A 27653-nucleotide genomic window follows, 5' to 3' on the forward strand; every position below is an offset into this window, starting at 1 on the left:
GGAGGACTGGATAGAGGTTGGGACAAAGATGAAAGGAGTGTGTTTTTGAACTCAGGGGAGAAAGCTGGGTTTCCTGGAGACTAGGTGGGGAGCTGGGGCTTGCAGTTCTTGCCAGTGATGGAGATTTGGGAAGACATGCAAATGGCTGTAGAAGATGGACACTAGGTACACAGGGCATTGGAGCACCAGCCAGGTTCCCACTGTACAGGACAGCTGCAGGTCTCACCTACACTGTACAGGGTACCATGCAGGGTTGAGCAAGGAGATCCTGGTGAAGCCACCATCGATTGCTGACCGGGCCTCTTCTGCTACTGCCACTGTCCTGACCTAAAATCCTAAAACTGCCCAAGGAATGAGTTCAAGAGCAAAAAAAAAAAAAAAAAAAAAAAAAAAAAAAAATTAGAGAGAGAGAGAGACTGACTTTCTCCAGGAATTGCTGAGACCAGATTAGCTTTGATTTCAAAACAGCAGAATAGTCACAGCTGCAAAGCAAAGTACTTATGGGCAGGTCTGAGATCATCCTGACTTTGATTTGTAGCTCTGCTACTTAGTATCAGGAATGGTATTGCCCATAGACCCACTTCATAGGATCCCGGCTGGGAGCGCCAAGTGAGCGATACATGGAAGCTCTTCAAACAGCGCCTGGCACATAGAAAGAGCTAGGTGTATGTCATCATTTCTTGTTCCTTGGATGTTCTGGAGATGTCAGACCTGCCACACTACATGCTTTGCGGGTTGGTATGGCTGACCTTTGACTCCAATGTCTACTGTTAAACTAGATTAAAGCCTAACCCACGGGACCGAGGCTAGGAACATATTCAAAATTGCATTAGTGCTCTATCGGGGAGTGGGCGGCAGAGTCTGCCACTCCAGCCCTCAGGTCTTCCTGGTGTAGTCCACGGTACCAAGCCAGTCCTTACCTGCCTGGGAGGAATCCAGGGCCTTTCTCAGGTGTAAGCTCGGGCGCCCATGCGCTGAGCAGGGAAATTGGTGCAAACTCCCCAAGACTCCGCAGTGGTCTGGATACTCCACTCCTGGGTTTCCTTATACTTAATTTTTGCCAGGGCGAGCTCCGGCGCTCTTTGCACAATTGGGGTTGGGGTGGGGTGGAAGAGGCGCCTGCGAACCTGAGCCTGGAGGTGGGCCGGGTAAGGACAGGCGAAGCCCTTGACACCTGCAGGGAGTAAGGACGCCTGCAAACTTCCAGGCCGGGTTCCGCCGCCCTACGCCCCCTCCTACGCACATCCCGTCCCTGGCGTGGGCGTGGTCGGCTCGCAGTCCTCGGGCTCCCTCGGGGGGCGGGGACGGGGGCGGGGTCTCCGAGAGAGTCAAGTCCAACAGGAGCGAAGCGCTGGGAGGCCGGCCCAGGAGCCGCCACATCCGGCGGCTGCTCCGTTGTGTATAAAGCCACCGCGTCGCCGCCGCCGCTGCAGGCGTGTTGCAGCAGCTCTGGCTTCTTCTCGGCTGCAGGAGCAGCTGCTCCAATGCCCCAGAGCGGCCATGAGCGCCCCGCACTGGTGGGATCAGCTGCAGGCTGGCAGTTCGGAGGTGGACTGGTGCGAGGACAACTACACCATCGTGCCTGCCATCGCCGAGTTCTACAACACGGTGCGCGGTGCGGGAGTGGGGCTGGCGAGCGGGCTGGCGGGAGGAGGCTGGCCCCAAGCGCCGCAGTGCCTGGCACCTGGACGTGGCTCTCTCCGCGTATCTGGGGCATTCTCTCTCCAGGGCTAGTGTCGACCCACGCCCCCTCCCCTGCGATCTCTGTCCAGTTCTCCATCTGTCCCACTCTCCTGACCCTTCCCCCGTCTTCTGGGCTCAGCTCCCTCTCCTAATCATTTCTGATGGCTCCTTTGTGTTGTTTGGTCCCTTCCAGTCCTGGAGCCAGTGATCCGTGTCAGCCCATCTCCAGTCAGGTCCATTGTGGGTCGTGAACCTGCCAGGACAACTCCCTTCCTCCTCTAGGATCGCAATGGCGTAACTCACTTGGGTCGCATTGTGCGTTTTTGCTCTGAATACCTGCTCTAGGAGTCCCAGAAAAAGGGGCGACACCCTGGCAGGTCTCAGGAGCTGGGCCACTACAACATGCTCACTGCACTACCCCACGAACACATCAATAACAGGCCGAGTTACTTTTGGCCAGAATCGAGTTAATTACTACGATTAGTTCTTATTTCCTTGCCTTACTTAGTACCTAGTCTAATTCCAGCTCCAAATTCAACTCCTCCAGGCCTGTGCACTCTCCAGTTATTAAGCCTGGGGAGTGGAAGGGACATTCGGGAGTGATTGTGTACATGTTTTCTGGACTTGGGAGGTCTCTAGAGAGGAAACTTCCCCACCGCAGAATCCTGTGTGCTTTTAGTCTGTGGGAGGGAAAGTTAGCACCTGGGGGGAAATATCTCTTCTTTTCACTGTGCCCTTATATCAGGATTCTTGTACCAAAGGTAAGACTTTGCACGGTCATTTCTGTAACTTATCTTTTCACAACAGGGAAAACAGGACCTCCTGGTTTAAGGTTCATTGTGAATTTGAGGTTGTTCTTAAGGGTTTTCACCTTAGATTTGCTGGAGGGAGTGTTGGCATCAGTCAGATGCTTATTGCCTGGAGGGATCTCTGCTGAACCGGTCCCTGTCCTAGTCTTTGAGGAAACTGAGCTCTTGAGAAGGGAGCTGTCATGCTCTCATTTCTGGCGATGCTGGGCCACAATTCAGAAGTCTGCGCTCTCCCCCCTCGTATTGCTGAATCCATGGCTGACCTTTATACACACATTTCTGCTTCTTTTATATGCCCAGGTTAGTTCCTCAGGAAAACCTGGTCTTCTGCTCTTCGTAGATACAGTTATTGGAAGTGGCTACACCTCATCTATTGTACAACTTTTTCAGCGCATACTATCAGGTGTAGATGGGTGCCCACAGAGGACCGGCTGGAGCGAGGCTGGGTACTTTCACCAACGTTAAAGAAGTGGCAACTTGGGGACAGGTTCTCATACTCTGCAAAGTAATTGTCTGTGGAATCTGAGGCCAGCAGAAAGTCCAGCCTGGTTATCTTGCCGAAAAGTGCATAACTGCTCTGAGCTTGCCTTGAAAAGCCCCGGAGTGCTGGATGAGGGGGAGAATTAATTTTGTCTTTACTGTTAATCTAGCTCCATTGGAGCAGTTATGTCGAGAGTGCCAAAATCTTTTTTTGGAAACAAACTGTTGATCTTTAGCTGTGGTGTCTGTGGCTGATTAGCCCAGCTGGTCTGCTTGACAGACCTTATTCTATGGTATACTTGTAAACTGTAAAACTTGCTTTAGCAAAGTAGAGAGCTTAAGGTCTCAGAGAAGTGGTTGGTCACCAGACTTTGTTGAGTGTAGGTCCAAAGAGTTTAGCAAAAACCAAAGCCTCTTCTCTGTTCCCATGCTTATATGTCAGGACAAACCTGTCACTCCTTTATTGAGGAAGACAGTGACCTATTACTTGGCGATTAACATCTCATTAAATTCTCATTGTAAGGCAGCAGGTCTAATTATCCATTATATAAGAAAATAATAATTATTACTAATTTCAAGAAGTTTAAGGAATTGAAGATGTAACATCAGAATCCTGGGAGAGGGATCCAGTACCTTCTTAATGAGTCTTTGGGGTAGCACATCACTACAACTTCAATTACTGCTGCTGGCTACCATTACTTGTTTGCTGGGTATGGGAGTTCTCAGGGTCACCGTAGGCAGTGGGTGCTATTTACTATGCCCATTTGATAAAGGCAGAAACTGGGGCCAAGTTAGACTATGCAGCTTGCTGAGGTCAAGAAAATGGCAGAGCTAGAGTTAGGACTTGGTCCATCTGACTCTACTAAGATACTACTCATGAAGATACAAGTGCCATTGTAGCACCTTAGATTTATTTAGGTGGCATAATACACGTATTTATCATTCAGTTGTTCTTTAACTTAAACTCCTGCCTTGGGACAATTTGATCTGTAGGCTAATTGTGATGTATGATATAAAAAGAAAAGTTTCTTTAAAGTAGGTTATTGAATTTGTTTATTGTACAGTAATACGTGATTATGGTAAAAAATTCAGAATATTCATGTTATAAAGTGAAAAATACCTTTTCTTCTGTATCTTTTCAGACATTTTCTAGGCATATAAAAAGCACTTGTATTATTTGTGTGAGCTATAAAATATATATGTATAGTGTACACACAACCCAATCTAAGTTTATTTTCAACTCAATTGAGGTACTACTACATAAACTCTTCTGCACCTTGGTTTTTTCACTTACTGTGTCTTGGGGATAGTCCCATATTGGTTCTTACAGAGTTATCTTCCTCTTTACGATGTCTACACAGTATTCTATTTAATGGACTGGCCATGATTTATTTATCCAGTCAATTCCTTATTTAGGGCAGTTCTGTTTGTTTTATTGTTTTCATTTTGGTTTCTGAACAGTGATGCAATGAATATCCTCATATACGCACCTGAATGTATTTTGTAAGTGCTAATCCTAGGTGGGGAATTGCTGTGTCAAGGGGAATATTCAATTTCAAGGCTGATAATAATTGCTAAATGGACCACGAAACAGATTTATGCTCCCACTGACAATGTTTGAATGTACAAAGCATTTTGTGTTGGGGCTCTGCAAATCCCTATTGTTTAAAAATTATTTTTATTTCCAATTATAGTTGACATACATTATTATATTAGTTTCAAGTGTACACCCCAGTGATTAGACATTTATAACTTACTAAGTGATCATCCCAATAAATCTTGCACCCATCTGACACCATACATTAGAATATTATTGAATATTAGAATTTTATTGGAATATTATTGACTATATCCCCTATGCTGTACTTTACATCCTCATGACTATCCTGTAACAACTAATTAGTACTTCTTTATTCTGGTATATCCTCACCTGAGGACATTTTTCTATTTATCTTTAGATAGAGTGGGAGGGAGAGAAAGGGAGAGAGATATCAATGTGAGAGGGACACATCGACTGGTTGCCTCCTGCACAACCCTGCCCATGAACTGCAACTGAGGTACGTGCCCTTGGCTGAAATCGAACCCTCAACTCATTGGTCCACAGGCCAACGCTCTACCTCTGAGCCAAACTGTCCATGGCCCAATTTGTACTTCTTTTTTTTTTTTTTAATTTTTTAATTATTTATTCATTTATTTATTTTTATCCTCACCCGAGGACATTTTTCCATTTTTTGTTCAGGTAGAGTGGGAGGGAGAGAGAGGAACAGAGAGAGAAGCATCGACGTGAAAGGAACACATCGAGTGACTGCCACCCGCATGACCAACCAGGGCCGGGGACAAACTGCAACCGAGGTACGTGCCCTTGGCTGAAATCGAACCCTCAACTCATTGGTCCACAGGCCAACGCTCTACCTCTGAGCTAAACTGTCCACGGCCCAATTTGTACTTAATCCCTTCACCTTTTTCACCCATTCCCCTAGCTCTCCCTCCCATCTTGCCCCAAATCTTACCATCCTTTGCTTTGGCCCAACTCAACTATCTCTTTCCAAGAAGACATTTTGTTTTTGGGCCCTGCAAATCTCTATTGCCCCAAATCTTATCATCCTTTGCTTCAGCCAAGCCCAAATATCTCTTCCAAGAACGCAGCCCTTTGCTTGAACACATTTTGTACTATTGCTGCTAAATACAAGTTTTATTGAATTGAGTTTCTTTTTGTTTTTAGTTTTAAGGAAGGCCCTACCCACACTAAAGAGAAAAACTCTAGACCTAGCTGCTTTAGAGAAAAGTGGGGTCTTCCTTGTAATCACTGGGCTTAGCCTTTGAGGACTCTGATGCTGGGCATTGACTCAGTGGGACAGAAGGAAATCAACTGGTGCTGAAAAAAGTCTTGAAGCAAAACATGCATAAAATCAGCCCATGCTCTGTCCCCACATCAGCTCTGCCCCAACCATCAAGATGAGGAAAGTTGAGTTCTCTTTATATGTCAAGGCTCACATCCCATTATCTGTAGGACATAATTATCCATCCATCCATGCATTTACTGGGCAACAGCTGTGTGCCTATCACAGAGACCAGATCCAGAGCCATGTGGGGGGTGAGGGCCATAGGAAAGGTTTGTACAAGTCACCCAGATGCCATTAGAACTCTGCTTGGGGTTGGTGCACTGTGGGAGGTGGACTCTTGCATGAAGACTTCTGTGTAGAGTGAACAACTTGTCCTGGTTTTCAAGGACAAAATTGGACTTTGATTTTAAAAGTGAAAGTTTCATGTCCTGGCAACCCTCCTCAGTCCCAGGCCAACCAGGACAGTTAGTCATCTCAGAACAGGAGGGGAACAATGGGACGGATCGTTAGGAATATGCATATGATGAGATACACAGATACTTTTCTTAGCCAGGGGAATGGCCCTTACCTGTTTATGAACTTGCTGCTGGGAAACTCTCACAGCCTACTGCCTCATCGGTACCTACCCTCTGCTGGGACAGTGCACATTCACCTGCATCAGGATGAGATTGCAGAGTTCATGAGATTACTTTGGTGCAAATGTTACCTGGGAATTTATAGAATGAGGAACTTTCTAAGAAAATAAACATTTAAGAATAGTGGTGCCCTTTTGATTAAAACAATCTGTTCTGCAGGCATTCAATAATCCAGTTCTTGAAAGGAAAATCCAACAATAGGCTTTAAAAAATACCCTTTGGCTGAACTGTTCTTCAACTTGAGTGACCCACATGATTTTGAGGGGGAGTTTCATTTCTCAGGAGATATGGAGCCATTGGGTCTGTCTTTTTTTTTTTTTTTTAATCCTCACCCGAGGATATTTTTCCATTTTTTGTACAGATAGAGTGGGAGGGAGAGAGAGAGAGAAACATCGACGTGAAGGGACACATCGAGTGGCTGCCACCCGCACGACCAACCAGGGCCGGGGACAAACTGTAACCGAAGTACGTGCCCTTAGCGGGAACTGAACCCGGGTCTCTCAGGACCACAGGCCGACGCTCTAACCGCTGAGCCAAACTGGCCAGGGCGGGTCTGTCTTTTAACCACGACTCATTTGCTTTTCCATATTTCTTTGGGAGTTCCTTCCTCTTTTTGTCTGGGGGAGGGTCTCCCTCTAATTTGATCTTTTCCTTTTCGTAGACTGACTTGTTTAAAAGGCCTGGTGGAGGCCAGCAGAGGTGAATAGATGGGCTGTGCAGAAGTAATAATGTGATTTCATGTAATTTGGGAGCATCTGATTAAATGTTGCTTCTATATTGAACTCCCTAATACATGCTTTAAAAAATGTTTTGAAGTATCATAATTTTGCTACAGATATAATAAACAACCTCATGCTTTCGTGAATACTGTGTACTCACATTTTAAAGTGATTCGTGTGCCTGACTGATGTAGCTCAGTGGTTGAGCGTTGACCCATGCACCAGGAGGTCACAGGTTCCATTCCCGGTCAGGGCACATGCCCAGGTTGTGGGCCCGATCCCCAGTGGGGGGCGTGCAGGAGGCGGCCAATCGATGTTCTCTCTCATCAGTGTTTCTGTTTCTCTCTCACTCTCCCTTACCCTCTCTAAAATCAATAAAGAAAAAAAAAGTGATTCATGTGTACTTTGCTAGTGGTAATATAAATCCACAGAGCCATTTGGGGGCAGCTTGGCAGCAGTTAGCTACACTTGGCTGAAGCAAGAGAGATTGAGAGGACTTGAGGCAATAAAGATATACTGGGGTAAAAAACAAATGTGTTATAGTTTCTAACATTGTAGGTGGGGCTGTAAATTGGTGTCCTTCCACTGGGGAATGGCTAAGAAAAAGTCCTGCCATCTACAGCACTTATAGCAAGTGAGATAAATCTGTATGAACCAAGATGAAAAGGTTTGTAAGGCATGTTGAATGAAAAAAGAAAATTGCAGTACTGGCCGGTGTGGCTCAGCTGGTTGAGCATCATCTCGTGCATCAAGAGGTCACTCGTTTGATTCCTGGTCTGGACACGTGCCCAGGTTGTGGGCTCGATCCCTAGTGGGGGGAGGGGGAAGCATGTGGGAGGCAGCACATCAAGGTTTCTTGATGTTTCTATCTCTTCCTCTCCCTTCTTCTCTCTAAAAAAATCAATAAAAACAAACAAACATATAGACTTAGCTGTTGGCTTCACCTTCTGCACACTTCTGTGTGCATAGTCCTTTTTTTTTTTAACACTCACCCAAGGATATTTTTCCATTTATCTTCAGATAGAGTGGGGGGGGGGTGGAGACAGAGAGAGAGAGAGAGAGAGAGAGACAGACAGACAGACAGACAGACATTGATGTGTGAGAGACACATTGACTGGTTGCCTCCCACTCAACTCCGACCAGGGCCCAGGACCAAACCGCAACCCAGGTACGTGCCCTTGACCTTGATTCTTTGGTCTGTGGGCCAATGCTCTAACTACTGAGCCAAACTAGCCAGGGTTGTGTGCATAGTCCTTTATGAGGAGCCCCTCACTCTGCACTTAGAGATGACACTTCAAAAGCTGAATATCCCTAGCACTTCATACCTACTGGGATGGCCTTCATAAGACGAAACAAAACAACCCTCAGAAAATAAGTGTTGGCAAGGAAGTGAAAATTAGAACCTTGTACATTTCTTGTAGGACTGTAGATGGCTAAGCCACTGCAGAAAAGAGTTTGGTGGTTTCTCAGTAAGTTAAACATAGAATTGCCATATTGTCACTGAAAACGGGCCAGGCTGAAACAGGTCTGCCCTAGCTAGCACATTTTGGGATGTGTAGGTTCTTGACTTCGTGCAGGAAAGATTTCAAGACAAGAGTCCAGGTCATTATGTGAGTAATTTTATTAAAGCTTGGGACAGTGAGAACAAAAAGAACTTAGGATAGTGGAAGCAAAGTCACAGGAACAGGATTGAGCCAAGGCAGGGCATCACCGGCTCAGAGAAAAGTCACAGTGACAGGATCAGGGGATTAGCCTGGGACGAGCTGCTGCCGACTGCTCCCCTAGTTGCAAGACTCACTGGAACCCTTAGAGTTTAGGAGAAAGAAAAGTAAAAGCATGGCTCTGGCCGGTTTGGTTCAGCGGTTAGAGCGTCGGCCTGCGGTCCCGAGAGACCCGGGTTCGTACCTTGGTTGCAGTTTATCCCCGGCCCTGGTTGGGTCGTGTGGGTGGCAACCACTCGATGTGTCCCTTTCACGTTGATGTTTCTCTCTGTCTCTCTCTTCCTCTCCCACTCTATCTGAACAAAAAAATGTCCTCGGGTGAGGATAAAAAAAAGAAAGGTAAAAGTATGTGTTTGAGGAAAGTGGTGTGCAGGTGTGCTTGGGGAAAGACTGCACACTGGGTCCTTTGTCTTAGGGTTTCTAATCTGTTTTCTCCCTAATCTGTTTTCTAAAGGTGGGAATTTTAGGGGAGGTCTCAACAGAATATTCATAAGCTTTTCAGGTGTGTCCTTTGATATGTTGATGCATCAAAATGAGCATATAGTGGGGTCTGGGATCATTCTCTGGTCAGTTTTACCTTTGTCTTGGATTTGTCTGGCTCTAATTTTTTTATTTTTATTTTATTTTTTGGTTTGTTTGTTTGTTATCTAGTCCCCCGACTTCATCCATTCTTGGGTTAGTCTGGCACTAATTGGGTCTCTGGTATCTGTCTCCCTGATTAGGGTGATTTAAGTCACCCACTCTTTGGATGGGGAGGATAGACTTAAACTCTCTGTTCCGAGGTGTCTTTAGTTAGGTAAGATACGGTTTTGTGATTCAATTAGCTGGCCTGCTAATTGCTCGGCCGTTTGTTCAACCATTTGTCTCAGTTTCTTCATTCCACTTGTCAAGGGATTTTCTAGCTTCTCGCTAACCTGCCTCAATATGACATAGCAATGCCAACTGTATACCCCAAAGAATTGAAAACAAGTACTCAAAAACTTGTACACGAATGTTCATGGCAGCACCATTCACAACAGTCTGTTGATGCATGAATGGATAAACAAAACATAGTATCCATACCATGGAATATTATTCAGCCATAAAAAAAAAAGTACTGATATTCGCAATAATGTGGGTAAACTCAAAATTATTATGCTAAGTGAAAGAAGCCATAAATCAAAGGTCATATTGCATGATTCCACTTTTATGAAATATCAAGAATAGATCAATTCATGAAGACAGAAACAGATTAGTGCTTGTCAAGGGCTGGGGGTGGAGGGACTGGGGAGCTACTATTCAATGGGCACAGGGAATCCTTTTGGGTGATGAAAACGTTTTAGAACTAGATAGAGGTGATGGTTGCACATTATGAATGTATTAAATGCCAATGAATTATATACTTTAAAATGGTTAATTTCATGTTTTGTGAACTTTTTTGTTGTTAATCCTCACTCAAGGATATTTTTTCATTGATTAAAAAAAAATTGTTTTTCTTTATTGATTTTAGAAAGAGAGGAAGGGAGAGGGAGAGAGAGATAGAAACATCGATGAGAGAGAACATTGATTGGCCGCCTCCTGCATGCCCCCCACTGGGGATCGGGCCCACAACCCGGGCATGTGCTCTGCCCAGGAATCGAACCGGCGAACTCTTGGTGCATGGATAGATGCTCAACCAGTGAGCCACACCCACTGGGCTCCATTGATTTTTAATTGAGTGGAAGGGAAGAAGGGAGAGAGAGAGAAAAAGAGAGAGAGAGAGAGAGAGAGAGAGAGAAACATTGATGTGAGAGAGATACATCCATTGGCTACCTCCCATATGACCCCCATTGGGGCCTGGGAACAAATCTGCAATTGAGGTTCATGCCCTTGACTGGCAATTGAACTCACGACCCTTTGGTCCGAGGGCCAATGCTCTGACCGCTGAGCCAACTGGCCAGGGCTAGAATATGTTTTTTAAAAAGCCAAATGCCTTCTGGAGAGATAATAGAGAGAGGCTTTAATCTACACTGAAGTCTGAAAGATAAAATGGTATCATTTTAAAGCTGGGAAAGAACCCACAAATGTGATCTTCACCTGAGAGTAGGTTTTGTATAAGGTGAGAACGTGAGCAAGGGCAACACGGGGAATCTGGGAAGAATCCTGCGTCTGTGTGGGCCTGGGAGGAAAGGGTGGCCCTCACATTGCTGGGGCGCAACTCATCGAGTCCTTCTCACCTTTATTAAGCTTTATTTTTACCATCGTTTAGTACAGACCTTATCTTTAAAAATGTATGTGCAGCCCTGGCCAGTTTGGCTCAGTGGTTGGAGCGTCGGCCTGCGGTCCAGAGAGTCCTGGGTTCAGTTCCCGCTAGGGGCACGTACCAAAAAAATAAATAAATTAAAAAATAAAAATAAAAACGTATGTGTAAGTAAATCAGAACGCTTCTTAGTCTATCTGTGTGGAAAGAGAACACGTCCCTGATCCTTGACTCCGGGGGAGCCCGAGCAGCTTTCACGGACTGCGCTGCAGAGGGGCCCTCGCGTTGTTCAAACGCTGCCTGTTCCTGGCGGTGTGTCTGCTGGAAGAAGTGTGAGTGCTGCAGCGAGGTGATGGCCACATTCATCTCACTTTGCACAGGACACACTTGGAACAAGCTGCTTTGTTTTTGCCCTTTTACTTAATATTTATCTTTTCATTTTGCATTTCCCCCCAGATCAGCAACGTCTTGTTTTTCATTTTACCACCCATCTGCATGTGCTTGTTTCGTCAGTACGCAACCTGCTTCAACAGTGGCATCTACTTAATATGGACTCTTTTAGTTGTAGTGGGTAAGTGGATTCCTTTGGGTGCACGGACAGAAAGGGAGGAAATGGAATTCCAACACTTCCTTTCTCCTTTGAACATTTTGTTTTATAAACCAAAGTCACTCTGATGTCTTAGCAAACTTTTATTTTGCTTGCTTGATGCCAAAAGGACTCTTTTTTTTTTTTTGCAAATGGGCTTGATAACAAGGTCAGGTGTCATGCTCACTTAATTGTATTTGCAAGTTCCGAGGACTTCTGAAGAAAGTCTTGTGAAACAATTGAACTCTGATGAGACCGGTTTCTAAAAGGTTAAAAAAAAAGTAATTCTAATAGTTTGATCCTTCATTGTTCTGGGAAATACTTGGGTAATTTCCATTTCCTTCCACAGGCAGATTGGGAACACTTAACAGTGAATGTTGACTTCTCTTTACTGCCTGTTCCCATGAAGGCTAGTGGATGAAGACAGAATGTGCTCAACTATGGAATCATTAAAATTCTGATGGGCTGATAGGAGGCCTTACTTGAAATCCTCTTTCTAGACTTGAAGTCTGCATGACTAGGTGGTGTGAGTTTCTTCTTTCACTTTCTTTTTTCAAAGAGAAAGAGCGATCTGGTGATTGCGACAGGTGGTTGGTGAAAAGGCTAGCTTAAGCAGTGTGTTGAATGTGTAAATTTCTTCTTTGGTGACCCTTTCTGTTGGTTGTAATTGATTCTAGGAATTGGATCTGTCTACTTCCACGCGACTCTGAGTTTCCTGGGTCAGATGCTTGATGAACTTGCAATCCTTTGGGTTCTGATGTGTGCTCTGGCCATGTGGTTCCCCAGAAGGTACCTACCAAAGATCTTTCGGAATGACAGGTAAACTTGTGCTAAACATTTTTGTCTTTACTGCTAGGTGCAATACTCAATATAATGTATAGATCAAGAAAATAGCACATAATGAAACCCAGCCTAGTGATGAGCTTATCACATACGTGTTTAATATCCACTGATTATTTAGATTCTGACAGTATAAAGAAAATGACAGATAAAAGGGGGAATTCTAATATGCTTGGAGAATTTACGTAACATTAGGGACAGAAAGTCAAATGTCTCCCTTATTTTATATGAGAAAGAGACCTTTTATTTTCTGTTAGAACATTTCCGTTAGTCCAATCTGCTGGACATTTCTTGCTCTCTTGTACCCAGGGCCTCTGTTGACTCGGGTCAGCTGGGCTGGCCATGTGATTTCTCCTGGCTTCTGCTGGTTGCAAAATCACACTTTCACAGGACGTCCTCCCTGACTAAGCTGCCTTCCCGAAGCACATTCCTCCACACCCACTGGACCAATGGGAGAGGTGTCTGCCCATGTTCTCTTTAAAGAAGGCATGTTTTGTCAAGCTTGCTGCCGTTGAACTCTGGCAATGCTATATAGAGTCTTTGCTGACTGCAGCACCAGCTCAGTTAGATTTTCCCTGAGAGTATGCTATTATTAATAATAATATTTTAAATAGCATTTACTTCTCAAACGATGGTAATGATACTAGTAACAGTGGATTTTATTAGCACACACCATGTACCAGGCACTGTATGAAGTGTTCTAATGCCTACAAGAACACTATAAGGCAGGTGTCTTAACCTCCCCTGAAGCTTGGGGAGGGTCCAGTGACTTGCCACAGATCCCACGGCTACTGAGCGAGGGGGCACAATGTGAACACACACGTGGCACACTGGAACGCCTGTGCTTCGAATCACAGTGGCTCTCTCTAACCTGTGTCTGAATCCTAAACCACTGGACACAGGAACAGGATATAATTTGGAAGTTTTCAATTATGTGTTTATCCAATCTAAAAAGGCCCAAAGCCTTGGCGCATGTCACAGAACCTTAGGCCCAGTGAGAGATTTATTGTGGGTCTCCAAGGGTTAGGCACATGTTGGGGGTGGGAGAGCAGGCAGCCCTTCATCTGGTAGCTGGAGGATGCCAGCCAAGGCCAGGAGAAAAACACGGTTCCCCTGGGGTTTGCTGCCTGGATCCTTTCCCATATATATTTTTTCCGTCTGGTCAAAGTTCAGGGATACAATTCCTGTTCCTTCCACTCGGAAAGTTGGCAGCTTGATCAATGATTTCCTGTGCCTTGATGATAAATGGCTTTCCTCTAAGAGATACATTTGTATTTTTAAGGTTTCAACGTACTTTGATTTTTTTATGATGGAATTTCATTCAAATTAGTTTCCTAACTGTGACCTGTTCCAGATCTCTTGGCCAAAGTAAATTGTGCTCATAACAGAAACTTCAGGAAAATCGCGAGCTCTTAAATTTTAGTCATAGATGCGGCCTTAGTGATAATCTAGTTCAGACTTTTGACTTTATAGATAAGGAAATGGAGTCCCAGGGAGAGAAGCAGGAGCGTGCTCAGGATCACGTCGCTGTTTCTGGCTCTTTCTACGGAAGCCACCTCCACTCGAGATCGGCAGGGTGGTATCAGCTGTTCTTCTAAGATTTGTCCTGTCAAAAACCTGTCAACACAGAATCCCAGTGCATGCTAGACTGTGGGTTGTCAGTAGACACAGACACTATTAGAATGTTTTCAGACTCACTTTTGTGTGCTAGAAACAGGATGTTTTTTCTTTTCTTTCTTTTAGAACCTTAATGTTGTTTTACTTTGTATTAATATTAGACATATGAAGTTGCTGTTTTTTTTTTAACTTATCTTTATTGTTGACTGTATTACAGATGTTCCTCCTTTTTCCCCTATTGACCCCCTCCTTCCTGCTCCCGACCCCCTTCTGCCTTTCCCCACACTGTTGTCTGTGTCCATTGGTTATGCATATATGCATATAAGTTCTTTGGTTTCTTCCCATCTCCCTACCCCCCTTTCCTTTGAGGTTTGTCAGTCTAACAACCAATTTGTACTTCTTAATCCCTTCACCTTTTTCACCCATCCCCCCAACCCTGCTCCCATCTGGCAAACAACAAAAAATTCTCTGTATCTATGAGAATGTTTCTGTTCTGCTTGTTCATTTTGTTTGCAGATTCATTTGTCGATAGATATGTATTTATTGCCATTTTGTTTGTTCATATTTTTGATCTTTTTCTTCAAGAAGACCCTTCAACATTTCATATAATACTGGTTTGGTGGTGATGAACTCCCTTAGCTTTTTCTTTTCTGGGAAACTCTTTATATGGCCATCAATTCTAAATGATAACTTTGCAGGATAGGTTGTAATCTTGGTTGTAGGTTGTTGCTTTTCATCACTCTGAATATTTCTTGCTGCTCCCTTCTAGCCTGCAAAGTTTCTTTTGAGAAATCAGCTGACAGTCTTATGAGAGCTCCCTTATAGGTAACTAACTGCTTTTTTTTTTTTTTTTATCCTCACCCGAGGACATTTGCCCATTTTTTTGTTCAGGCAGAGTGGGAGGGAGAGAGAGGAACAGAGAGAGAGAGAAACATCGATGTGGAAGGAACACATCGAGTGGCTGCCACCCGCACGACCGACCAGTGCCGGGGACAAACTGCAACCGAGGTACGCGTCCTTAGCGGGAACCGAACCCGGGTCTCTCAGGACCGCAGGCCAACGCTCTAACCGCTGAGCCAAACTGGCCAGGGCTAACTAACTGCTTTTTCTTGCTGCTTTTAAGATTCTCTCTTTGTCTTTAACCTTTTGCATTTTGATAATGATGTGTCTTGGTGTGGGCCTCTTGGGGTTCATCTTGCTTGCAACTCTCTGTGCTTTCTAGACTTGTATGTCTGTTTCCTTCACCAAGTTAGGGAAGTTTTCTGTCATTATTGTTTCAAATAGTTTTTCAAATTCTTGTTCTCTCTCTTCTCCTTCTGGCACCCCCATGATGTGAATGTTGGCACACTTGAAGTTGTCCCAGAGGCTCCTTACACTATTTTATTTTATTTTTTTGGATTCTTTTTTCTTTTTGCTGTTCTGATTGGGTGTTTTTTGCTTCCTTATATTCCAAATCAATGGTTTGCTTCTTGGGTTCACCCACTCTACTATTGAATCTCTGTAAATTATTCTTTATTTCAGTTAGTACCTCCTTTATTTCTGACTGGTCTTTTTTATGTTTTTGAGGCCCTCACTAAGTTCACTGAAGTTCTCACTAAGTTCATTGAGCATCCTAATAAGCAGTGTTTTGAACTCGGCATCTGCTAGATTGCTTATCTCCATTTCATTTAGTTCTTTTCCTGGAGTTTTGTTCTGTTCTTTCATTTGGGACCTGTTTCTTTGTCTCCTCATTTTGGCTGCTTCCCTGTGTTTGTTTCTATGTATTAGGTAGAGTTGCTATGTCTCCTGGGCTTCCTAGGATGGCCTATTGTAGTAGGTGTCCTGTAGGGTCCAGTGGCACAACCTCCCTGGTCTCTCAGCTGGGCCCTTGTGGTGCACCCTGATTTGGACTGTACAGCCTTCTGTTGTAATTGAGTTTTGATGGCTGTTGGTACGTCAATGAGAGGGTTTTACTCAGGCTGATCAGCTGCAAGGACTGGCTGTGCCCACTATCCACTGACCTCTGACTACCTTGGATGATCAGCTGTGCAGGGCCCACCACACAGAGCAAGACTGACTTCAGCAGGGTTCTGGTACCCACTGAGTCCATTCCTTGAGTGTGACACTTGTGGAGGTGGTTGGGTGGTGGTGCTTCGCAGTGTTCTGAAGCTGTCCACTGGGTGTGCTAGCTCTGAGGCAAGGTCAGCCACTGCCTGTGTTCTACCCAAGGCCACCAGGCATAAGCTACAAAGCGGTCTGCCAATGGCTGCTTCTCGTGCTGGGCTTGGAGGTGCCCAGGCAAAGCCAAGTTGTGAACCATAGCTGGCTGCTTCTAGTGCCAGGCCTGGGGCCACTTAACAAGAAGTATGGGGCTCACTGAGACCAGATGCCCTTGTTTGAGAGAATTTAGGAAAATCTGAAGCAGGATCCAAGACAGGCCATTCCTAAGGTAAAGCCACTGGGAACAGCTTGGGTGGGCCCAAAAATTGGGTGGGGCAGGGCCTCAGGGAATCACCAGAGTGGGGTAAACAATCTGAGCTAGGTTGCTGGGGTCCCAGATATGACGGCTGTCTGTCTACCCACCCTGTGGGGAAAGGGTTCACCAAAGGAACAAGAGCTTCCGGCCTCCACCAGCACGTCTGTCTAGGAGAAAGCTGCCTCTCCAGCCCTCGTCCCAATGTCAAATAGCTCAGTTCTTCACCGTATGTCTCTGGTACCTGTAGAGCTGCCTCCCCGATGCTGGAGCTCAAAGGGAGCAAGTCCGAGTAAGTTTGTGCACGGGCCCTTTAAGAGGAGCTGCCTGGGGCTCTAGCAGCCTCAGCCTCCCTCAGCCTCAGTTCCCGCTGGTTTTACAGCCAGAAGTTATGGGAACCTCTCTTCCTGGCATTAAAACCCTGAACTTGTGGCCTGGTATGGGAGGGGGACCCCTCTCTTCAGAGAGGACCTTCCCAGCCGAGGCATCCCTCCTGATTTTTATCTGCCACACATGAGTGTGGGACCAGCCTGCCCGCCTCCACCCCTCCTACCAGTCTCCATGTGGCTGCTGCTTTAATTTTGTAGTTGTGGGACTTCCATTCAGCTCGATTTCAGGCCGTTTTGAATGATGGTTGTTCTGTAGTTTGGTTGTAATTTTGATGTGTCTTTCTTTTTCTTATATATATATATTATTGATTTTTAGAGAGAGAGAGAAAAACATTGATGTGAGAGCAAAGCATGGATTGGCTCCCTCCTGTGTGCCCCCCACCAGGGATCTAGCCTGCCACCTTGGCAGGTGCGCTGATGGGGAACCTTTCGGTGCCCAGGATGACCCCCAAACAAATGAGCCACACCAGCCAGGGTGATATTTTTTCTTTTAAACCAGGAAGCCTGTGGAACAGGGTTTGATAAACTCTGTTCTGTGGGCCAAATTGGTCCACTGCCTGTCCTTGCGGATGAAGTTCTGCTGGTGCGCACGCGCACTCACTGCCGACAGAGGCCGAGTGAAGGCGTCGCTGCGGAGAGCTCATGACCCCACAACCCGAAACATTCACTGTCTGAGCCTTTCCACAAACGTTTGCAAATCCTGCTGCAAAACATGTGAAAAGAATACAGAAAAGTAACACTAAGAAAACAAGTATCCATATCTCACCCTCAGGGACTTAGTTGATTCTAATTTGCTCGTTCTCATGGCTAAATATTTAGGACATTTGTGATTTTTTCCTACAGATATTTCTCGGAAGTGGAATTACTGAGCCCGTGAGTGTGGATGGTTTTTAGACTCTGGGTAGTTAGTGCATATTTTCTTTTCAGCCTCCACTCCCACCAGCAGGGCTTGCACCTTGTCCACGTTTGACAAACAAGACCTCCTTCGCTAATGGATTTGGTTTGCTTTCACCCATTCAGGGGCAGATTCAAGGCGGTGGTCTGCGTCCTGTCTGCAGTGACAACGTGCCTGGCGTTTGTCAAGCCCGCCATCAACAACATCTCTCTGATGACTCTGGGGGTTCCCTGCACTGCACTGCTCATCGCAGAGCTAAAGAGGTGGGTGCAGTTGTCCCTGCCTGCCCCTTAGATTGTCCCTGTGCTAGGGCACACCAGCTCCTGGTTCCTTTACTATCCCCGAGTGTGGAGGAGTTTGACTCTTGGTGAAGAGTTAGTTTCTGACTGTTGGATTGAACATAGGCTTGGTCTCATTTTCAGAGAGAGGGGAGGAGCTGTTTCATGGGTGCAATACACCCTAAGGCTCAGAGCCAGCGTAGCAGGAGCATCTCAAATACCTGGTGTGCTCCTACACCAAGCGGCCTAGAATGAGTGAGCTCTGTAGAAAGGAGAATAGTTTTGTTCACATGACAAGAATAAGAAGAAAAGTGCTAATGAGGCTGTTGCATTCACAGAGAAGGAAAAATAAATGAATTTCTATATACAAGGTAATGTTGACACTTTCTCTGAGACATAGTTTCTTATTAAAACCTATCAGGCAAAGCCTTTGCTCGTGCATAAGTATTTTCCTTTGGGACGTTGTATACTCGGAGTTCAGGTTGATAATCCAGAAACATTTTAGCTTACTTAGCTCTTGTATGTACACAATTGTCTTCTAGCCCCAAATAATATAGCTCTGACTATGGCATTATTTTAATACTTTTAGAAAATGCTTCTTTTGTGTTGTGTGTGTGTGTTCACATTTAGAAATGCGTGATTCTCTCAGTGTTATGGACATGGAGTGTCTTAGCCGAAGTCTTATATCTGTCCCTTTTCGTGAAAGTTGTATGTAATGTGTTTAGTCAGCTTTCTCTCAGTCCTTGTTTTGAGAGGAGATGTATGTAATTTCTTTCCTTTGCTCTCCCTCTGGGGGTTGTCAGTAATACCAGGCAGGGTCAGAGGTGGTTGAAGAGGTATTTAAGCAGCTGGCTAGCCAAGGAGGGACACTGTCAGATCTTGTCTTGATTTCTTTGAGGAGCCTTTAAGGACTGGGGAATTAAGAGACCTATGTCAGAGCACTAACATCTTGAAGCTATTTGGGAAACACAAATAAATAGCTGATAAAGACATCTGAAATGGGTTTGTAATAGTGACTCCAGTGGTGTTGGCTTATGTTCGGTCTGAAGTGAGGGGAATATTCTGGACTATGTTTCCTGAGAATTCTCTGCAATCAGTTTCATGTTAACTCTTGAGTCTAATAATATTTTATCTGATAATTTTATTAAAAATAGCTTAAGGAAGGGGAAGATATATTTTATTTAATTTTATTTTTTTTAAAGATTTTTAAAATTGATTTTTTAGAGAGAGAGAAAGGGGAGAGAGAGAGAGAGAGAGAAACACTGATGTGAGAGTTAAACATTGATCGGCTGCTTTCTGCATGCCCCCTACCAGTGGTTGAGTCTGCAACCTGGGCATGTGCCCTGACTAGGACCTGAACCAGCAACTGTTTGGTGCACAGGAGGACAATCAAGCAACTGAGCCACACCTGCCAGGGCAGAAAATATTTTAAATTCATAATACCTAAAAAGAGGAAATGAGGGGAAGACAAGAGGTTAGAGCAGATTACTTTATAGTTTAAATAAATTCTATTTCAAAATTGTAATCTTTAAGCAGGGAGGCATATTTTCCCAATATTCGAATCCTTGTAAGTAATTATTAAGGACATAATTTCTGTCCCATGCTTAAAATCTTTGTCCCTGGAAAGCTAGTCACCACTATAGCTAATTTGGTCTTCATGATGGCATTAGCAAATGCAGCATCATGGGAAATACTCCTCCTATATAAGGTCAGTCTTTCTATCTGTTGATTATTCTCTTCATTCTCCTTTGTCTTCTTTACTCCTGTCAATTGTCTAATGTGTCATCTCTTCCTCTCTGAAGGGTCCTTTCCATTAGCCTTTAAAAAGGTTTGTCTTTCCGCCCTGGCCGGTTTGGCTCAGCAGTTAGAGTGTCCACCTGCGGTCCGGAGAGACCCGGGTTCGGTTCCCGTTAAGGGCATGTACCTTGGTTGCAGTTTGTCCCCGGCCCTGGTTGGTCGTGCGGGTGGCAGCCACTCGATGTGTCCCTTTCACATCGATGTTTCCCTCTCTCTCTCTTCCTCTCTCTCCCTCCCACTCTGTCTGTACAAAAAATGGAAAAATGTCCTCGGGTGAGGATAAAAAAATAAATAAATAAAATAAATAAATAAATAAAAATAAAAAGGTTTGTGTTTCCTGTCTTAACACTTCACCTGGACTCAGTCCATGTCTGTCTCCAACCAGCACCCTTTCTCTCTCTTGTATGTCACAGCCAAACTTCTAAGTTAAAGTTGTCTCCAGCCCTCACTTCTCATTTACTATTCAACCCACTCCTGTCTGGCCTCTGCCCCCACATCAGTACCCAAACCCTTCTTGGTTGTCAACTCAATGACAATTTTTCAGCCTCTTGGGTCTTGTGTGTTGTTCTTTCAGCTGTTCGCACAAGTCATCCCCTCATCCTTCAACTGTTCTTTCCCGTGGCTCCTAGGATGTCAGCTTCTTTTTAGCCTCTTGTGTACGCTTCTTCTTTTCTATGCACCTTTGCATGTACGGATCTCTTAAGGTACAATGTCACCTCTGCTCTTCTCCCTCTATAGCCCCCCACAATATCTCATCCACTCTCAGGGTGTTATCACTGTCCATGTATGAGTGACTCCCAGATTTACGTCTCCCACTCAGTCCTTCCTCCTGCTTCCTAGCTGCTGACCGGACCTCTCCAAGCCCATGTATCACAGGCATCTCAAATTCAACTTGTCCAAAACTAGATTCCCGATCCGCCATTTGCAGTTCTGGTTCTCTTAGTATTTCTAGCCGTGGTAAATTGAGCACCATTTACCTAGTTGCTCAAGCCAGAAGCCTGGCTTTCTCTTCCTTCCCTGAGCAACTCACCTGCTCACAGTCATTTTTCTATTAGTTGACATTAAAATTTCAACAAAGTTCCAAATCCTCAACATGGCCCCTGCCTGCTGATCTTTCCCACACCAAGCTCCCCCTTATATTCTCTCTTCCAGCCATTCTGACCTCCCATGTCCCCACGGTGGCCTGGCTCCTCCAGCCCCAGGCCCGTGTTCATGCTGTCCCTTCTTTCTGACCTCCTGCTTTGTTCCTGTCTGCTCACCCTTCAGGTTTGGGCTCAGCTGTTCGCATGCTCTCACAGTACCCGGACGTCTCCGTGTGGCGCTCATCCTGGTTGTCTTTGAGTAGTACTGGTGCTGTTGTTTTGATCCATACCTGACTGGTCTGCTGGACACAGCCTCCACGTGGGCAGGGGCGCTGTCCCCGTGTTCACTGCCATGTCCCCGTTCCCATCCGAGTCCCAGCAAGGACAGAAAAGGTGGTGGTTGGCTTGTATCAACATGTCCACAATGTTCCCAGCCAACAGGATGCCCCGCCGCTCTTTCCGTTTCCTGCCAGGATCTTCTCCGCTTGTCATCAGCACCGATCTGTCACGTGTCCGCTAAATGTTTCTCATCGATCTTCCCTCTGCTCAGAGGACGTAGGGGAGGGACACTTTCTGCCTTCTCTTTCTCCTTAGCCTCATTCCTAGAGCTTGTTTCCAGTATTTTCATATTCTCATTGTCCTTTCTGAGCCTGCTCTCAGACCACATAATAAAATTTATTATGACTTGGGGTCATGATCTGACATTTACTGAAATTTGTGGTGGTGTCACATTACCAAGTGACTCAGCTACATCTAAAATATTTTAAAACAGGCATTTTTTTTTTTCCCTGATCATAGGAGTCAGTTGATTGTTAAGAAAAACTTTGAGAATGTAACAAAGGGTCAAGAGGAGAAGAAATGGTAGACATCCTCTCAGATTTTTCTATCCTAAAATAGGGTCCTGCTTTTCCACTTGATCTCACATTGACACTTTGATACAAGCCCTGAAAAGTGGGAATAAAACCTAATGGAGGTCAGGTTTGGATTAGCCCCAAGTACCAATGAGCCTGGTCAGCAGCATATAGCAGCGTCTGCCCCTTGACCAACAGAGGAAGGGACAGTACCAGGCTGCCCTGCAGCCCTGACTCTGCAGGGTACCCCCCACCCCCCCATCACAGGTGTGCGCCCCGCCCACCCCCACGTGACGGTCCACCTCTTTTTTCCACTCAGCACACACACTGCATCTCCCGCTCTGTGCTGGTGTTCCTTAGGCCAGACTTCCTGGGTTTATTTAAATTGAGTGGACACTGATCGGTACCAGACTAATTGTCTATATATTTGTTGATATTTTTAAAAAATCAGTTTTCATTTTATCTTTTAAAACGGCAAGGCTAGCCCTGGCCGGTTTGGCTCAGCGGTTAGAGCGTCGGCCTGTGGTCCAGAGAGACCCGGGTTCGGTTCCCGCTAAGGGCATGTACCTCGGTTGCAGTTTGTCCCCAGCCCTGGTTGGTCGTGCGGGTGGCAGCCACTCGATGTGTCCCTTTCACATCGGTGTTTCTCTCTCTCTCTCCCTCTCCCCCCACCCCCCACTCTATCTGAACAAAAAATAGAAAAATGTCCTCGGGTGAGGATAAAAAATAAAAAAAAAAAAAAATAAAATAAAACGGCAAGGCTAGAGGCCTGTTTATTTTGTCTTTTAGAGTGTATAATAAATTGCCTTTATATTTGACCTGAGCTTCAGAAAGCATGGAATGACTTTTTCCTGAGAGGGCTGGGGTAGAACAGGTTTAGGGTGGGGGAAAGGTCAGGGGTTCATTGTGGACATGTTAAATGTAGACCTATGTTAGACATTGGGTGACATGTCAGGAAGGTCGGGAGGGCCTGGCTGAGAGGCATGGCTCCGAGTCACGTGTGTACATAGAGGATTCACATCCACGAGCTGGGGGGTAGTAATCCCAGTGCCAGGGGGCTGGGTGATGTGAGGAACATGACGAGTGGCCGGTGAGATGGTGGAAACCAGGACTGATGGCCAGGGGCTCTCTGGATCCCATGCAGGTGTGACAACGTGCGTGTATTTAAGCTGGGCCTCTTCTCGGGCCTTTGGTGGACGCTCGCCCTCTTCTGCTGGATCAGTGACCGAGCCTTCTGTGAGCTGCTGTCGTCATTCCACTTCCCCTACCTGCACTGTGTGTGGTAAGCCCCTGCCATTGGGGGGGGGGCTGCGGGATGGGGGTCTGCACTTTCCTTAGGGTGCGTTCTCTCTTTAAGGTGCACAGGCTTGCCCAGGGGACAGAGCAGAGCCCGAGGGCCCCTCTCTCAGACATTGTCAGACCTTTCAGGAGCAACAGAAACTATTGTCAAAAGCAGAATGGGCTCCGGGGTGCTGACTTAGCCAGAACAAAAAGACCTAATTGTTTATGCTTCAAGTCCAGATCTCTGACCTGTAGCTCCATTATTAAAGCATAATGGAGCTTAAAAACAGAATCTGTCACTTGAGCGCTGGGTAGATCTCTAGGGTGGGGAAGGCTTGGGACAGATGTGGGGACCAGGTCAGGGACGTCCAACCAGGCACTACAATGAGGTAAATATGACCTCTTTCAAGATATAGTACATTTTTGTTAACCCATGTCCCCTTTTGGGTTTAATGACCAGGTGAAGGCATGGGCCTCCCAGGTCATCTGGGGACAGTTTCACCCATTCATTTTACAGGTGGAGACAGAGGCCCAGAGAAGTAAAGTGAATTCAGCTGGTTATATAAAACCAGCCTAGGAGTTCGATAAGAGGGAATTGGAGCAGCTATCCCTGGAATGCTCACTATACACTGTTAGATAAAACAAAGAAGCAGGTTACGAAATGTGCAGAAGCCTGCATGCAGAAAGCTCAGGAGGAAACTGAGTAGCTTCTTTCCTAGGAAACACTTCAGCTCCAAACCCAGAGTCATCTTTCCCTCGCTGTCCTTTGGGACGTTTAATTGCAAACAACAAGGACCAAGTGTAGAATGTCCCTTGCAAATTGAGAGCATCCAGAAGGGAATTCTCTTGGTAATGAGCTGAAAAAACTTGATTAGCTCTAGATTCAGGTGCAGCTTGATTTCTATCAGGAGATGCCAAAAACTGTATGATTTGAAAGAATTTGCTTACATTTCCTTGAACACATGACCTTGTATATTTCTACCACAAGACCCAATCTGCTCTCAGTGTAAGGCTTGGGGACTTCGATTCTGCATGTCAACTGCAATTGAAAATACATAAATAAATAAGGAATGGGGATGTACAGGACTTTTTGCAAAAGGCAAAATAAAATAAAACAGGTCAAATTGGGATGCCAGCCTGATATTTCTTAGGTTCAACCTTGATTTACAGTAGTGAATTTATACATTCTTATATAGTTGTTGAATTATACTTTACAGATAATAAAATGCACAGATTTATACTTACCAGCAGGGGGATAACATGATCATAAAGATGCTTTTCCCAGGGTGAAGCTTCTCCATTGCACTCCAGGTGTGCTGACCCCTGCAATTTCCCCAAATGTGGGAAACTCTACTGTATAATTTGTGGTAGTAGGGACACTTTGTGGAAGTGGGGACTGTGTTCCCTCTCTCCCCTTAAAAATAAAACGATGTAAAATGCACAGATCTAAGTGTATACGTTGATGAGTTTTGATAAACGTATCCACCCGTGTGAATATGACCTCATTCAAGATCTAGTACATTGTCAATCCAAGTTACCTGGGCACTCTAGCAATTTAAGTAAAACTCAAAGATTACACGGTAATAATTCTGGCTTAAACTTAATTGGTTTCTAAATTTGGTGTACTCTCTGCTTTGTCAAAATTGAACCATCTTTTTTGTCCCAGTTATAAAATGACATATTTGTTTTTAATTTTACAACAAATTTAAACAGAAATAAAGAAAAGCTATCATAACTCCATCTACCAAAGAGAGGTAACAGTTAGTGGCTGGGCTATATCCTTCCTGATTTTATCCATCTGTCTATGTATCTATCTATTCTGCTTTTTAAGAACAAAAATAGCATCATTCTATACATGATGCAAACTGATCCTTTTTGTTCTTTAAACCAAATGCTAGGTCATGGGCAACTTTCCTTACCAATGCCTATATATTATCTTCATTTCTTTTGTGTGTCCGACGAACACTTCACAGTGTGGGTACACTTCACAGTGTGGGTACTTTATAATTCCATCCTCTTAGCGCCTGTTTGAAGTCCTTGAGTCTCAGCCTTCTTTGTTGAACCCCAAAGGCATTTTCACGTTCCTGTCATCAAGCCGGAACATTTTGGGACATTTGAAAACAGGCTCTGTTTGCTCCAGATTTATCATTCTCCTGGTATCCTGGGGATTATTGGCCCCCTTCACCCCTTTCTAATGAGAAGAGGCCCCGGTGGTCATTACAGCCTCACTACAGCCGGAAAGGGCGGGCTGGGCCGAGGGCAGCCGCCAGCTGCAGGGCCGGTCTCACCCCTGTCTCCCCTCCGTCTCCCTCCGCAGGCACGTGCTCATCTGCCTGGCGGCCTACCTGGGCTGCGTGTGCTTCGCCTACTTCGACGCCGCCTCCGAGATCCCTGAGCAAGGCCCTGTCATCAGGTTCTGGCCCAGCGAGAAATGGGCCTTCATCGGTGTCCCCTACGTGTCCCTCCTGTGCGCCCACAAGAAATCTCCGGTCAAGACCACGTGATGGGGTGGTGGTGGCGGGCTGTTCCCGTAGGTGTCCTCCCCGTTCTCAGAGTGGGGGGTGGGTCTATTTTTAAAAAATTTTGTTCCCTTGGGCTCTCACTGGTGTGTCTGGACCACCGGGACTCCACTGTCCGGGAGGTGGAAGCAGAAGGCTGAGGCTCTGGGTGTGTTCTCAGCGCCGCTGTGAGAGGCGGCCCGAGGGCTGCGCCCCGTGGCGAAGGGGGCCCCTGCCTGGTGCCTCCTTCCCGCGGGCCTTGCCCCTGCCCGGTGCCACCTTCCCGCGGGGCTGCGCCCCTGCCCGGTGCCACCTTCCCGGGTCTGCGCTCCGCCCGGGGCCCCCTTCCCGTGGCTGTGCTACCCAGGGGGCCTCCTTCCCGTGGGGCTGCGCCCCTGCCCGGGGCCCCCTTCCAGGGGCTGCGCTCGGTGGCAGAGGGGGCCCCTGCCCGGTGCCTCCTTCCCGCGGGTCTGTCCGCCGCGGTTCCAGTTGACCGAAAGCGCCTGCGACGCACAGCGCCCCCCACGGTCTGATGGAAAGATGCCAGGTTTTCATTTGCGAAAACCATCTTAAAACAAAAACCAACCAAATGAATCACACGCGAGGCTCGTGGGTAAGGAAGCTAGTTTCCCACGCACAGCTCTCAGGCACCAGGGCTATACACGCATTTGTGGATCCGTTCACTTCTACCTCTGCCGACAGATGGAGACTTGACTTCAGACGAGGGTAAAGCTAACGAGAAAAGCCCTCTATGCCAAAAACGACTCTCCGCTCCATTTAAGCCATTGTCGAAGATGACAACGTTTTAAGATGGTGACATTGTCCCCCACCCCAGCCTCAGACATTCACAGGCCCCTTCCTCACTGCCCGACCTCCGCAACATGGCCAAGGGGCTGTGACAATCGCGATGACGGGAGCCTGGTTCAAAATTGGGAGCAAGCACGAAGTTTGGGAAACGTGTTATCACTGGAAACCTGTATGCTGCCTGGAAATGATCCTCAAGAATCTCCCCCGTCTTTTCTCTGATTTTTTTGCTGTGGGAGTTACACTCCGTGCTCTCGCAGTGTGACGGGCTTCCTGTAGCTTCTCCCAGCATTTGGTCGCTTTTTTTTAAGTGCTGGCAGTAAGGACGCACTGGCTGCTTGGGTCCTTGGCTGGGACAGCAGGACCAATCTGTTGCTTCTGAGTTTTTCTCGCCTAAAGTAACGCTGGCTACAGCTAAATCTCCTCCTTGTTGGGATGAATGGAAGACTCCAAACTCCCCTGAAGGTGTGAGGTGGGAATTCACGACCTCAGGGATGCTCACTTGAACTCAGGCACTTCCTGCTTTGCAGTGGGAGGAGGAACAGGCTGTCCTTGTGTGGAAAGGAATCGCGGGGCTGTTCTAAGTAGCTAAGAGTTGGGCAGCAGCAGTTTTTGGCATGTCCAGAAACTCTTGCACTGGCTTAGATCACATAGGATCTAAGGTGAAGACATCATTAAAGAACAGAATTCAGAGTTTAAAAATGAATGACTTCATCCCACTTCTGTGATTTTCAAATTATTTTAGCAACAGAACCCTGTTTGCAGTAAGAAATCTTTATGGAACCCTAATGTGTGAAATAGGTTTTAATTCACTTACATTTATTTTAAGGTTAAATGTATAGAATTTCCTTAATAATACAGCAGGCAGTGAAAATGCAAATTAACCATTTGGTGGTTTTCAAGGTAGAAAAATCTGATACTGAGTGAGAACACATGTTGTTATAGTGTAAAAAATATTTTAAAAATATTATTTGATATTTGATAAATGATATTTGAATTAAGTATTTCAAGAACCTCTAATACATGTCTGTGAGACCTAGGTGGTTCATGAAACAGAATTTGAAAACTGCTAAGTCCTTTGGGTTTGAAGTCTAGAATTTTTTTTATTTTTTTATTCTCACCCGAGGACATTTTTTGTTCAGATAGAGTGGGAGAGAGGGAGGGGAGGAGAGAGA

At 45.7% G+C, this 27653-nt stretch overlaps 1 protein-coding gene and 1 non-coding gene across 3 annotated transcripts; both read left to right on the forward strand.

Moving 5' to 3' along the window:
- Positions 1-1419: 1419 nt before the first annotated feature.
- On the forward strand, positions 1420-25846 carry ACER2 (alkaline ceramidase 2). 2 transcript variants are annotated; one of them, XM_036261072.1, is made up of 6 exons: positions 1420-1608; positions 11565-11679; positions 12372-12513; positions 18013-18150; positions 23040-23177; positions 25494-25846. In XM_036261072.1, exons 1-6 carry the CDS (start codon positions 1501-1503, stop codon positions 25678-25680), a joined length of 828 nt encoding a protein of 275 aa, XP_036116965.1. In that variant the 5' UTR covers positions 1420-1500; the 3' UTR covers positions 25681-25846. The 2 variants fall into 2 exon arrangements, with proteins under 2 accessions (XP_036116965.1, XP_036116966.1); XM_036261073.1 differs by lacking the exon at positions 25494-25846 and adding an exon at positions 23694-23805.
- On the forward strand, positions 24414-24584 carry LOC118630381. The gene has a single exon (XR_004959616.1). It is a non-coding gene; the product is annotated as a U1 spliceosomal RNA (small nuclear RNA).
- Positions 25847-27653: the final 1807 nt, after the last annotated feature.

Source organism: Molossus molossus, unplaced genomic scaffold (assembly GCF_014108415.1).
Source record: "Molossus molossus isolate mMolMol1 unplaced genomic scaffold, mMolMol1.p scaffold_m16_p_14, whole genome shotgun sequence".
Lineage (NCBI taxonomy): Eukaryota > Metazoa > Chordata > Mammalia > Chiroptera > Molossidae > Molossus > Molossus molossus.